This window comes from Phalangium opilio, unplaced genomic scaffold (genome assembly GCF_054372755.1).
Source record: "Phalangium opilio isolate 3A_F unplaced genomic scaffold, DU_Popi_V2 ptg000073l_1, whole genome shotgun sequence".
Lineage (NCBI taxonomy): Eukaryota > Metazoa > Arthropoda > Arachnida > Opiliones > Phalangiidae > Phalangium > Phalangium opilio.
Genome location: NW_028324183.1, coordinates 498,150 through 511,719, shown reverse-complemented (window position 1 = coordinate 511,719; position 13,570 = coordinate 498,150). Strand labels below are relative to the sequence as shown.

The window sequence follows — 13,570 nt, the reverse complement described above, 5'->3', positions numbered from 1 at the left end:
GCCAGACTCAAGGGGCTCAGTTTCCTTCGTTCACAACGTGAATCTGTGTATTCTGGTCCTCGTATGAGGGCGTGGTTTCGAATCCGACTGCTGACACGATATGTTTTATGAAATTAACTGGAAGAGATGTAATTTATAAAACGTCCAAATTAGAAGTGACCACGTCAGGATGGCGGAGCGGTCTAAGGCGCAAGACTCAAGGGGTCGTAGTTTCTTTCGTTCACAACGTGAATCTGTGTATTCTGGTCCTCGTATGAGGGCGTGCGTTCGAATCCCACTTCTGACACGATATGTTTTATGAAATTAACTGGAAGAGATGTAATTTATAAAACGTCCCAATTGGATGAATCCAAGTCAGGATGGCCGAGCGGTCTAAGCCGCCAGACTCAAGGGGCGTAGTTTCTTTCGTTCACAACGCGAATCTGTGTATTCTGGTCCTCGTATGAGGGCGTGGGTTCGAATCCCAATTCTGACACGATATGTTTTATGAAATTAACTGGAAGAGATGTAATTTATAAAACGTCCCAATTGAATGAATCCAAGTCAGGGTGGCCGAGCGGTCTAAGGCGCCAGACTTAAGGGGCTCAGTTTCCTTCGTTCACAACGTGAATCTGTGTATTCTGGTCATCGTATGAGGGCGTGGGTTCGAATCCCACTTCTGACACGAAGTGGTTTATGAAATTAACTGGAAGAGATGTAATTTATAAAACGTCCAAATTAGAAGTGACCACGTCAGGATGGCGGAGCGGTCTAAGGCGCAAGACTCAAGTGGCGTAGTTTCTTTCGTTCACATCGTGAATCTGTGTATTCTGGTCCTCGTATGAGGGCGTGGGTTCGAATCCCACTTCTGACACGATATGTTCTATGAAATTAACTGGAAGAGATGTAATTTATAAAACGTCCCAATTGGATGAATCCAAGTCAGGATGGCCGAGCGGTATAAGCCCCCAGACTCAAGGGGCTCAGTTTCTTTCGTTCACAACGTGAATCTGTGTATTCTGGTCCTCGTATGAGGGCGTGGGTTCGAATCCCACTTCTGACACGATATGTTTTATGAAATTAACTGGAAGAGATGTAATTTATAAAACGTCCCATTTGAATGAATCCAAGTCAGGGTGGCCGAGCGGTCTAAGGCGCCAGACTCAAGGGGCTCAGTTTCCTTCGTTCACAACGTGAATCTGTGTATTCTGGTCCTCGTATGAGGGCGTGGTTTCGAATCCCACTTCTGACACGTTATGTTTTATGAAATTAACTGGAAGAGATGTAATTTATAAAACGTCCAAATTAGAAGTGACCACGTCAGGATGGCGGAGCGGTCTAAGGCGCAAGACTCAAGGGGTCGTAGTTTCTTTCGTTCACAACGTCAATCTGTGTATTCTGGTCCTCGTATGAGGGCGTGGGTTCGAATCCCAATTCTGACACGATATGTTTTATGAAATTAACTGGAAGAGATGTAATTTATAAAACTTCCAAATTAGAAGTGACCACGTCAGGATGGCGGATCGGCCTAAGGCGCAAAACTCAAGGGGCTCAGTTTCCTTCGTTCACAACGTGAATCTGTGTATTCTGGTCCTCGTATGAGGGGGTGGGTTCGAATGCCACTTCTGACACGATATGTTTTATGAAATTAACTGGAAGAGATGTAATTTATAAAACGTCCAAATTAGAAGTGACCACGTCAGGATGGCGGAGCGGTCTAAGGCGCAAGACTCAAGGGGAGTAGTTTCTTTCGTTCACAACGTGAATCTGTGTATTCTGGTCCTCGTATGAGGGCGTGGGTTCGAATGCCACTTTTGACACGATATGTTTTATGAAACTAACTGGAAGAGATGTAATTTATAAAACGTCCAAATTAGAAGTGACCACGTCAGGATGGCGGATCGGTCTAAGGCGCAAAACTCAAGGGGCTCAGTTTCCTTCGTTCACAACGTGAATTTGTGTATTCTGGTCCTCGTATGAGGGGGTGGGTTCGAATGCCACTTCTGACACGATATGTTTTATGCAATTAACTGGAAGAGATGTAATTTATAAAAAGTCCAAATTTGAAGTGACCACGTCAGGATGGCGGAGCGGTCTAAGGCGCAAGACTCAAGGGGCGTAGTTTCTTTCGTTCACAACCTGAATCTGTGTATTCTGGTCCTCGTATGAGGGGTGGGTTCGAATGCCACTTCTGACACGATATGTTTTATGAAATTAACTGGAAGAGATGTAATTTATAAAAAGTCCAAATTAGAAGTGACCACGTCAGGATGGCGGAGCAGTCTAAGGCGCAAGACTCAAGGGGCGTAGTTTCTTTCGTTCACAACGTGAATCTGTGTATTCTGGTCCTCGTATGAGGGCGTGGGTTCGAATCCCACTTCTGACACGATATGTTTTATGAAATTAACTGGAAGAGATGTAATTTATAAAAAGTCCAAATTAGAAGTGACCACGTCAGGATGGCGGAGCGGTCTAAGGCGCAAGACTCAAGGGGTTAGTTTCTTTCGTTCACAACGTGAATCTGTGTATTCTGGTCCTCGTATGAGGGCGTGGGTTCGAATTCCACTTCTGACACGAAGTGGTTTATGAAATTAACTGGAAGAGATGTAATTTATAAAACGTCCAAATTAGAAGTGACCACGTCAGGATGGCGGAGCGGTCTAAGACGCCAGACTAAAGGGGCTTAGTTTCTTTCGTTCATAACGTGAATCTGTGTATTCTGGTCCTCGTATGAGGGCGTGGGTTCGAATCCCACTTCTGACACGATATGTTTTATGAAATTAACTGGAAGAGATGTAATTTATAAAAAGTCCAAATTTGAAGTGACCACGTCAGGATGGCGGAGCGGTCTAAGGCGCAAGACTCAAGGGGCGTAGTTTCTTTCGTTCACAACGTGAATCTGTGTATTCTGGTCCTCGTATGAGGGCGTGGGTTCGAATGCCACTTCTGACACGATATGTTTTATGAAATTAACTGGAAGAGATGTAATTTCTAAAACGTCCCAATTGGATGAATCCAAGTCAGGATGGCCGAGCGGTCTAAGCCGCCAGACTCAAGGGGTCGTAGTTTCTTTCGTTCACAACGTGAATCTGTGTATTCCGGTCCTCGTATGAGGGCGTGGGTTCGAAGCCCACTTCTGACACGATATGTTTTATGAAATTAACTAGAATAGATGTAATTTATAAAACGTCCAAATTAGAAGTGACCACGTCAGGATGGCGGATCGGTCTAAGGCGCAAAACTCAAGGGGCTCAGTTTCCTTCGTTCACAACGTGAATCTGTGTATTCTGGTCCTCGTATGAGGGGGTGGGTTCGAATGCCACTTCTGACACGATATGTTTTATGAAATTAACTGGAAGAGATGTAATTTCTAAAACGTCCCAATTGAAAGAATCCATGTCAGGATGGCCGAGCGGTCTAAGGCGCAAGACTCAAGGGACTCAGTTTCCTTCGTTCACAACGTGAATCTGTGTATTCTGGTCCTCGTATGAGGGCGTGGGTTCGAATCCCACTTCTGACACGAAGTGGTTTATGAAATTAACTGGAAGAGATGTAATTTATAAAATGTCCCAATTGAATGAATCCAAGTCAGGGTGGCAGGGCGGTGTAAGGCGCCAGACTCAAGGGGCTCAGTTTCCTTCGTTCACAACGTGAATCTGTGTATTCTGGTCATCGTATGAGGGCGTGGGTTCGAATCCCACTTCTGACACGAAGTGGTTTATGAAATTAACTGCAAGAGATGTAATTTATAAAACGTCCAAATTAGAAGTGACCACGTCAGGATGGCGGATCGGTTTAAGGCGCAAGACTCAAGGGGCGTAGTTTCTTTCGTTCACAACGTGAATCTGTGTATTCTGGTCCTCGTATGAGGGCGTGGTTTCGAATCCCACTTCTGACACGATATGTTTTATGAAATGAACTGGAAGAGATGTAATTTATAAAAAGTCCAAATTAGAAGTGACCACGTCAGGATGGCGGAGCGGTCTAAGGCGCAAGACTCAAGGGGCGTAGTTTCTTTCGTTCACAACGTGAATCTGTGTATTCTGGTCCTCGTTTGAGGGCGTGGGTTCGAATCCCACTTCTGACACGATATGTTTTATGAAATTAACTGGAAGAGATGTAATTTATAAAATGTCCCAATTGAATGAATCCAAGTCAGGGTGGCCGAGCGGTGTAAGGCGCCAGACTCAAGGGGCTCAGTTTCCTTCGTTTACAACGTGAATCTGTGTATTCTGGTCATCGTATGAGGGCGTGGGTTCGAATCCCACTACTGACACGAAGTGGTTTATGAAATTAACTGGAAGAGATGTAATTTATAAAACGTCCAAATTAGAAGTGACCACGTCAGGATGGCGGAGCGGTCTAAGACGCCAGTCTTAAGGGGCTTAGTTTCTTTCATTCACTACGTGAATCTGTGGATTCTGCTCCTCGTATGAGGGCGTGGGTTCGAATCCCACTTCTCACACGATATGTTTTATGAAATTAACTGGAAGAGATGTAATTTATAAAACGTCCAAATTAGAAGTGACCACGTCAGGATGGCGGATCGGTCTAAGGCGCAAAACTCAAGGGGCTCAGTTTCCTTCGTTCACAACGTGAATCTGTGTATTCTGGTCCTCGTATGAGGGGGTGGGTTCGAATCCCACTTCTGACACGATATGTTTTATGAAATTAACTGGAAGAGATGTAATTTATAAAAAGTCCAAATTAGAAGTGACCACGTCAGGATGGCGGAGCAGTCTAAGGCGCAAGACTCAAGGGGCGTAGTTTCTTTCGTTCACAACTTGAATCTGTGTATTCTGGTCCTCGTATGAGGGCGTGGGTTCGAATCCCACTTCTGACACGATATGTTTTATGAAATTAACTGGAAGAGATGTAATTTATAAAAAGTCCAAATTAGAAGTGACCACGTCAGGATGGCGGAGCGGTCTAAGGCACAAGACTCAAGGGGTTAGTTTCTTTCGTTCACAACGTGAATCTGTGTATTCTGGTCCTCGTATGAGGGCGTGGGTTCGAATGCCACTTCTGACACGAAGTGGTTTATGAAATTAACTGGAAGAGATGTAATTTATAAAACGTCCAAATTAGAAGTGACCACGTCAGGATGGCGGAGCGGTCTAAGACGCCAGACTAAAGGGGCTTAGTTTCTTTCGTTCACAACGTGAATCTGTGTATTCTGGTCCTCGTATGAGGGCGTGGGTTCGAATCCCACTTCTGACACGATATGTTTTATGAAATTAACTGGAAGAGATGTAATTTATAAAATGTCCCAATTGAATGAATCCAAGTCAGGGTGGCCGAGCGGTGTAAGGCGCCAGACTCAAGGGGCTCAGTTTCCTTCGTTTACAACGTGAATCTGTGTATTCTGGTCATCGTATGAGGGCGTGGGTTCGAATCCCACTACTGACACGAAGTGGTTTATGAAATTAACTGGAAGAGATGTAATTTATAAAACGTCCAAATTAGAAGTGACCACGTCAGGATGGCGGAGCGGTCTAAGACGCCAGTCTTAAGGGGCTTAGTTTCTTTCATTCACAACGTGAATCTGTGGATTCTGCTCCTCGTATGAGGGCGTGGGTTCGAATCCCACTTCTCACACGATATGTTTTATGAAATTAACTGGAAGAGATGTAATTTATAAAACGTCCAAATTAGAAGTGACCACGTCAGGATGGCGGATCGGTCTAAGGCGCAAAACTCAAGGGGCTCAGTTTCCTTCGTTCACAACGTGAATCTGTGTATTCTGGTCCTCGTATGAGGGGGTGGGTTCGAATCCCACTTCTGACACGATATGTTTTATGAAATTAACTGGAAGAGATGTAATTTATAAAAAGTCCAAATTAGAAGTGACCACGTCAGGATGGCGGAGCAGTCTAAGGCGCAAGACTCAAGGGGCGTAGTTTCTTTCGTTCACAACTTGAATCTGTGTATTCTGGTCCTCGTATGAGGGCGTGGGTTCGAATCCCACTTCTGACACGATATGTTTTATGAAATTAACTGGAAGAGATGTAATTTATAAAAAGTCCAAATTAGAAGTGACCACGTCAGGATGGCGGAGCGGTCTAAGGCACAAGACTCAAGGGGTTAGTTTCTTTCGTTCACAACGTGAATCTGTGTATTCTGGTCCTCGTATGAGGGCGTGGGTTCGAATGCCACTTCTGACACGAAGTGGTTTATGAAATTAACTGGAAGAGATGTAATTTATAAAACGTCCAAATTAGAAGTGACCACGTCAGGATGGCGGAGCGGTCTAAGACGCCAGACTAAAGGGGCTTAGTTTCTTTCGTTCACAACGTGAATCTGTGTATTCTGCTCCTCGTATGAGGGCGTGGGTTCGAATCCCACTTCTCACACGATATGTTTTATGAAATTAACTGGAAGAGATGTAATTTATAAAACGTCCAAATTAGAAGTGACCACGTCAGGATGGCGGATCGGTCTAAGGCGCAAAACTCAAGGGGCTCAGTTTCCTTCGTTCACAACGTGAATCTGTGTATTCTGGTCCTCGTATGAGGGGGTGGGTTCGAATCCCACTTCTGACACGATATGTTTTATGAAATTAACTGGAAGAGATGTAATTTATAAAAAGTCCAAATTAGAAGTGACCACGTCAGGATGGCGGAGCAGTCTAAGGCGCAAGACTCAAGGGGCGTAGTTTCTTTCGTTCACAACTTGAATCTGTGTATTCTGGTCCTCGTATGAGGGCGTGGGTTCGAATCCCACTTCTGACACGATATGTTTTATGAAATTAACTGGAAGAGATGTAATTTATAAAAAGTCCAAATTAGAAGTGACCACGTCAGGATGGCGGAGCGGTCTAAGGCACAAGACTCAAGGGGTTAGTTTCTTTCGTTCACAACGTGAATCTGTGTATTCTGGTCCTCGTATGAGGGCGTGGGTTCGAATGCCACTTCTGACCAGTAGTGGGCACCTTCTGAAGACCCTTCCTTGGGAGTGCGCCACCACGCCTTCTTTACCCATAATTTCCTTGGAGGGGAGAATGAATGTTTGTAGGACAATATAGCCTTCATTAAAAACAAGACTTGTCATTGGAAGATGCTCATACTCTTCAAATTAGCGTACCTTCCATAAAACTGTCAACGGCCCTGGAAATAAACTTGCTTTGGAGTACCTTCCCGCTCTAAGAAATGGAAGGTACTTCTATGTTAGGCAAAATGAGTCTCCTTTTTTCGGGAAAAAGTTCCTCTTTCCTTATTAAAGAATGCAACAAGCTAAGGATGTAGGGTCACCTTTTTTGTTTTTGAATACACAGTGCCAAAGATAAACGTTTTTGGTGGGGTGGGGGGATATTCATTGCCGAAGAAGGGAAATTTTTTAGTGCGTGGGGGAGTATTCATTGCCGAAGAATGGATCTTCCCGGTGGGTGGGTGAATAGGCAATGCCAAAAAGGGATATTTTTGAAGGGGGGGGTGAATTCGCATTGGTCAAGAAGAGACCTTTTTATTGTTGTTGTGAGTTCAATGTCAAGGAAATAGGTTACGACCTTAAAAAATTATAAATAAAAAAACGGATAACGTACAAAAGGGGTCTTGGGTGGTTTCCATTTGATTGTAATTTAGAACTTAACGGAGCTATCAGCGATAAGAGTTTAAAAACCTTCAAGTGGCCCAAAAAAGTAATCGAATTTCTGGCAATGAACAACAGGCGGCTTTCACGGTGAATTAGTCTTACATAATATAGTGAATACACAAGACATGGGTACACGTACGTTTCCATTAAACTTTATTCATCTGAGATTCGACGTTTTTGTGTGTTAATCAAAGAATAATTATATTATTCCATCAATGTCTCAAGACTCACAGGATTGTCAAAACCTGTAAGTTTAATCGGCTATTCGTATTATCAGGATATTATATGTAATAGTCCGATTGTAAAAATGCATCCAGAGAAAGAAGGGCATAAGGTCACGCCGCCAAGATGCACCGCTAGAGGTGGCCTGATTTGATAGCCTCCCATATCATACATATAGTGATCTCGGGTTCTGTCTTGCGTTGCCTCTTAGGGTGAGGGAATTCTCCCGACTTGTTAAATTAGATCTCCTTACCGGTGTTACCTGGTGTTCCTTTTCAATCGCAACTTGCTGAAGGTACTCTGTAGCATAGGGCTAACCACCAGCCGTCTGTGCATTGAAAAGGGACCCTCCTGTAAAACTACAAGTGTTGCACGATGATAGTGATTTCAAAACCCTTCTATCTATACGTAACATTTATGGTTTTATGAAACCGAATTCTAGAGCTGCGTGTTGTAGTGAAACGAAATTCGTCAAGTGTCGTAGATGTTATGTTAAATATGCCTTATTCCATTTAAATGTGTCTATACCGAGGTCTATACTCGGTTTCAGTCGGAACTGAGGGACATTAAGTTGATTCCTGCGATGTGTTACTTTATGGCATACGACTCAGCGTGTCCGGTTCTCTCAATAAGCCATATGGCGATATCATTAAATTTATGTCTTGAGTGAAACCGGGTATACCGCTGTTTAACATTTAAACACCTAATATTTGATTTCATGCCTAGCTTAACAGATTCCTTGCTATCAGCGGACTGTAGTTGTGACGTAGGTCACGCGACACCTTGTTCGTCGCAAAGGAGCGAAAGACCATCTAATTACAATGCTGAGCTTAATGACGACGATTTTCTAAACAAATTTTTGTCAGGAAAGTTTGGTAAAAAGAACATTCAGGATCACTTTGTTTATAAGCACAGTTTACCAAAACCTTCAAAGAAAGTGGTGCTCAGTTGCAAGTACTGTGCGAAATGTCTTCAGTCGGATTCTGCCAACAATTTTGAGCGGCATATTTTGGTATATATAACTAATTACTAGTCTAATCAGGTCTCATCGTAAGGCATATTGTATCGTGGTTCTCATGCATACTAGAAAATAAGGCATAAGTAACACAATTACACCGGTTCAAGGCCTACGAGATATCTTTAGAGGATGTCTGAATATGTCCCTCAAAACGGGAGAATTTAAAGTTAAAATCGAGTAACATAGTCCACCTCTTTTGGTTTTGGAAGAAAGTATCAACGGCCGTGTTTTGCTTATCAGAGGTAATTTTGGTAGTTGTGTAAAGGGGATGTAAATTGAGGTGGCGATTTGTGGTGGAGAGAGGTATCATGCTAATTTGAGGTATCATGCTAATTTGAGGTCCACAGGCTTACGCTGTCTCGTCCGTTCTAGTCTTTCCACGTACACACTAGGTAGTGTAAAACGTTTTTGTACAGTGGAAGGCAGATGTTTACATTTGTTTGTATTTTACTTTTTATGGTTGCATGGTGAGAAAATGTCTCGTTTATGCCAAGGTCCCAATTCCATGCAAATCCGCCCGTTCATACGGTGAAACTTTGCTCCCACTGGGTTTTCTAGCAAACTGTACCAGACCTCGCTGGTCAATGTCCCTGACGGTGCGAACGTAACGCCTCGACGATAAAGAGAGCAATCACGAGCGAATGTGGAAGGAAACATTTGGACGTGGCCTTGTCGTACCGCTTGGCGTATACGTTCGTGCTCGATGGTTGGTTGTTTTATCAATTTTGTGGGAGGAACGTCACAGACATTCACCCAGTCCCCCAGAATATGCCGTTTAATAATGGATAGTCTTATTGCTGCGTCAATGATGCTAGATTTACCATGGGCGGGAGGGTATGCAACGGGTGCACGATTCCTCCGGAATTCACCTTTAACTACCTGATTTAGTTCAAATTCAATTATTTATCAGCAAAAACATCCGGACAAATTTTTAAAACCCATTCCTGAGAAGAGACCTCAAGACGATTTGCTACCTGATTTTGGAAGGAAGAAAACTAAGAAAGTTAAATTAAGTGACACCGCGCAAACTTCCTACAAAATGGGCATTGTGGACCTTATTTGCAGTGCCGCTCTGCCATTTAACCTTGTCGACAGTGATGGATGGCGCCGGTTTATGGGCACTGTTGCACCGCACATTAATGTCCAGTGTCGTCGTACGGTCGTACGTGATTTGGGAGATATTGTAAATGAATTGAAGCCCAAAATTAAAGTCAGCATTATTTGAGGCCTTTGAATTTGAAATCCATTTCTAACATTAGGTTAATGTTTAGTCTCTTCTTTCTGGGATTCAAGAAAAAACCCTACACATAACATTAGATGTATGGAGTAGCCGACAACGCCAATCGGTTTTGGGCATCAGATGCCAATACATATGTAACAAATGGCAAATGAACAATATTTTGGTTTCCTTCTCACACTTTCCGGGTAAGCACTCTGGTGAAGCTATCTACGCCAAGATACTAGAAGAGTTGGCTGAAGTTGGAATTGAACCATCTCAAGTATAACTAATACAATGTGTAGTTGTTTAATGGAACTAACAATGAAAGTTTTAGGTTTCGTGTATCTGTGCAGACAATGCAGCGAATATCACAAAAGCCTTAAACATGTTCGAGGTTTTCCACGAACCTTGGCTTATACATGAAGATGATGTGGATTCTCAGGATTCATCAGAAAACGTAGTACTTGACGAAGGTAAAGTTAATTACTTGAGTAGTGCCGCGCAATAAATAAATTGAAATACGAAGAATGTCAGCAGCTTCGAGTCTTCTACAATAAATTGTACTTGTCCTTTATTTATCTTGCAGCTTGGGGTGAGATGGCAGCACGTTTTGGATTCACAAAATTATCCGAGAAATCGCCAGATAAACATTTAATTGCTGAAAACATAGACGATTTAAAGGACTTTGAGCCTATAGTCAGAACGACTGCTTGGGAACGTAAATACTGTGTTGCTCATACGCTACAGCTAGCCATTAACGATTCAATCAAAACCGATGAAGTAGCCAAACCCTTGTTAAGTCGTTTGCAAGCATGGATTAACTTCTTCCGGCGTTCTGCGAAGTGGACTGATGAACTTAAGTCCAAAACCAATGGCATAGACCTTAAACAAGCCGGAGGAGTAAGATGGTCAGCTTTATTTTTCGCTCTAGAGCGATTTACAAGGGTTAGTTAAAACAACCATAGCAGAGAAAAGGACATACTGTTCTTAGAATATGTATACTTTGTAGCCATTAAGTGATAATGAGGCACAAGACAATCATTTCGACTGATCCTAAAAACTTGTAAATCATTAACATCACACAATAATTATACATATGCAGGGTGACCCGGTACCCTAGGTCATACATTTGGGGCGTTATTCTATGCGTGGTGCTTGTCATAAATGTCCAATGACATAATTACATTTCTGGATCGGGTTCCGAGGTATGAGGTCATTAAGTTCAAGAAACATTTGAGCTCCATTCTTGCTGCAATAGTTTGTTATTTAAACGTAATTTAATTTTTGGAAACTCCCGTCTTTGTAGTTCAAACGGTAAAGAGTTTAAGTAATTGACCGATAAACGTGTAGCACTCTAAACGTGAACTATAACTCGGCGGGCTTATTTTCAAGAAGTCTGTCTGAATAATTGAATCGTAATGTAGTACTACTGCTCAATGGCACCATCTCATCTGTTCCGTAACTCGGAAACCGGTACAGATAAGTAATTAAGTCCTTAGGCATTTTGAACAAGTACCACACGTAGATTACCCCCCCCCCCAATTGACAACCTAGCGTATCGGGTCACCCTGTATTCAGGGTGTTTTTCAAAGGTACATGGTAAATTATGGCCCGTGTTCTTTCGGTCCAATTGAGTGGAAATTGTCAAAGACTATTGGGTCTACGCAGTTATGGAACTCAAAAACCGGTAAAATAGCCAGAAATGAGGAGAAATAAGGATTGCTCTTAAAAGCATCTTGGTAGAATTATTCGGCAATAACAGAAACCTTCGATCTAAGAATGTTTTAGAACCTTTCTAGAAGAAATGCATTAAATGGAATTTGCATTAGCTTTTCTCGGCTAATGTTTGGGGTTCCATATCTCCGTAACAAAACGTTGTAGACCCCATGTTCTTTCAATTTCCACTCAGTTTGAGCCACCGAACACACCAATTAATTTGTGTCGGACTGCTTCCAAAACACCCTCAATAGTTTTAAAAGTTCTCCCATTTCATTATCACTTTCAATGTAGTTTATGTAAATGTATTTTCAGGATAATATGCTTGAGGGCATGTTGAATGCTTTTTCTAAAGCAAGGAAAGATAAAGTCAAAATAGCTTTTGACTTGCCTACGCATGAAGATGTAGAAGACGCTAAGGAAGTAGTAGAACTTTTGCGACCTCTTAAAACCGGAACTGATTTCTTCCAGAAATCTGGGATAATTTCTTCAAGAGTTATTGGGGAATTGATAACCATTTTTAAGAAAACATACGAAGTTAAGAGCAAAAAATTTGCGAAGTTGCAAAGCGACTTGTTGAGAAATTTAGAAACAAGATTCTACAAAACACTTGATGATCCCACCTATATACTTGCTTCTCTGCTTGACCCAAACATAAAGTTCGTGCTCTTTGACAGTAAGTTCCATGTAATAAACTAAACCTAGGTTATAATTACAAGAATCTTCAACAAATCGAATTTCAACATTTAGTTGATTCGGTTTGGGCGTTCTTGTGTATTTCTCGGCTGTAATTTAACTTATTTCATAAATTGGTAACAGAGGAGCATGCGCTCAGGGGAAATTTCCCTCTAATGACCAGCGTGCGCCTATGGGCATGTTTCTCTGTCTGTTGTTTATGGACTTGTCTATGGTTTAATTTCAGTTAAATATGTGTCATTTGTTTTTAATGTTTCAGGTGAATATACTGTTCCAAAATGGGTGGAAAAGTATCCAAAATATAAATGTCCCTCGAGAATAAGGGCAGAAACGGTCTTCAAAGAAGCTGTTTTAAAAGAAAGAGTCCGAGAACCCGAAATCAACATATCTGGTTCTTCAATTCCCGATGAACCCTATTGCCCGTTCAGCTCTTTAGGCTTGCCCATTGGTACTGATGCTCCGAGGTCCCCATTAAATGAAATCCACTTGTACAAGATGGAACCCAGATCGAATCAGCCTGATGTGGCTCTGAGTTATTGGAGAACCAAAGAACGCGAGTTCCCCATCCTCGCTTCGCTCGCCAAACGATACTTGGCTGTTCCTGCTACATCGGCAGATGTTGAAAGATTATTTTCAATTGCTGGATTTATATTGAGGGCAAGAAGAAGTTCACTTTCACTAAAGCACGTTGCTCAAATCCTTATTTATAGAGAGTATAAGGACATTAATGATAAATAAGCCCAAATGTATATTTATAATCTTGCTTCTCATTTCCTTCGTTTGTATAATTTGAACCAATAATAATAACATGTATTTCTGACATTGGATTAAACATTAGACAATGAACCATTGAATTAAGGTGTTTGTAATCTTGTTACATTTCCTGATGTGGAAAACATAGACAAGCTATATAATTTGACGGAGCTTAGGTTAGGGTTCCGCAGATGTCCTATTAATCTAAATAAAGTTGTCCTGGTAATATGTTTTGTGATATTTATGTAAGTGGGAAAACGGGTCGGGGAAAGTTGACAATACCTAAATTGCAAATTACAACACGTAAGCCGTGTTATCAGGAAGAATGAGAATATGGAAGATTTAAATTGCGGCACTAGAGAAACGAAATGGGAGGG

General features: G+C 42.1%; 1 protein-coding gene and 2 non-coding genes across 5 annotated transcripts; all 3 read left to right on the top strand.

Moving 5' to 3' along the window:
- The first annotated feature begins 2,620 nt into the window (after positions 1 to 2,620).
- Positions 2,621 to 2,742, top strand: TRNAF-AAA (transfer RNA phenylalanine (anticodon AAA)). The gene is made up of 2 exons: positions 2,621 to 2,658; positions 2,697 to 2,742. It is a non-coding gene; the product is annotated as a tRNA-Phe (tRNA).
- A 2,335-nt stretch (positions 2,743 to 5,077) lies between these two features.
- Positions 5,078 to 5,199, top strand: TRNAF-AAA (transfer RNA phenylalanine (anticodon AAA)). Its single transcript has 2 exons — positions 5,078 to 5,115; positions 5,154 to 5,199. It is a non-coding gene; the product is annotated as a tRNA-Phe (tRNA).
- A 1,704-nt stretch (positions 5,200 to 6,903) lies between these two features.
- On the top strand, positions 6,904 to 13,294 carry LOC149659228 (uncharacterized). 3 transcript variants are annotated; one of them, XM_089843967.1, is made up of 6 exons: positions 6,904 to 10,019; positions 10,081 to 10,308; positions 10,363 to 10,501; positions 10,615 to 10,928; positions 12,060 to 12,420; positions 12,700 to 13,294. In XM_089843967.1, the coding sequence occupies exons 1-6, from the start codon at positions 9,849 to 9,851 to the stop codon at positions 13,176 to 13,178; spliced, it is 1,692 nt and encodes a 563-aa protein (XP_089700093.1). In that variant the 5' UTR covers positions 6,904 to 9,848; the 3' UTR covers positions 13,179 to 13,294. The 3 variants fall into 3 exon arrangements, with proteins under 3 accessions (XP_089700093.1, XP_089700092.1, XP_089700095.1); XM_089843966.1 differs by having other exon boundaries at positions 10,615 to 10,973; XM_089843969.1 differs by having other exon boundaries at positions 9,887 to 10,019; positions 10,103 to 10,308; positions 10,615 to 10,973.
- Positions 13,295 to 13,570: the final 276 nt, after the last annotated feature.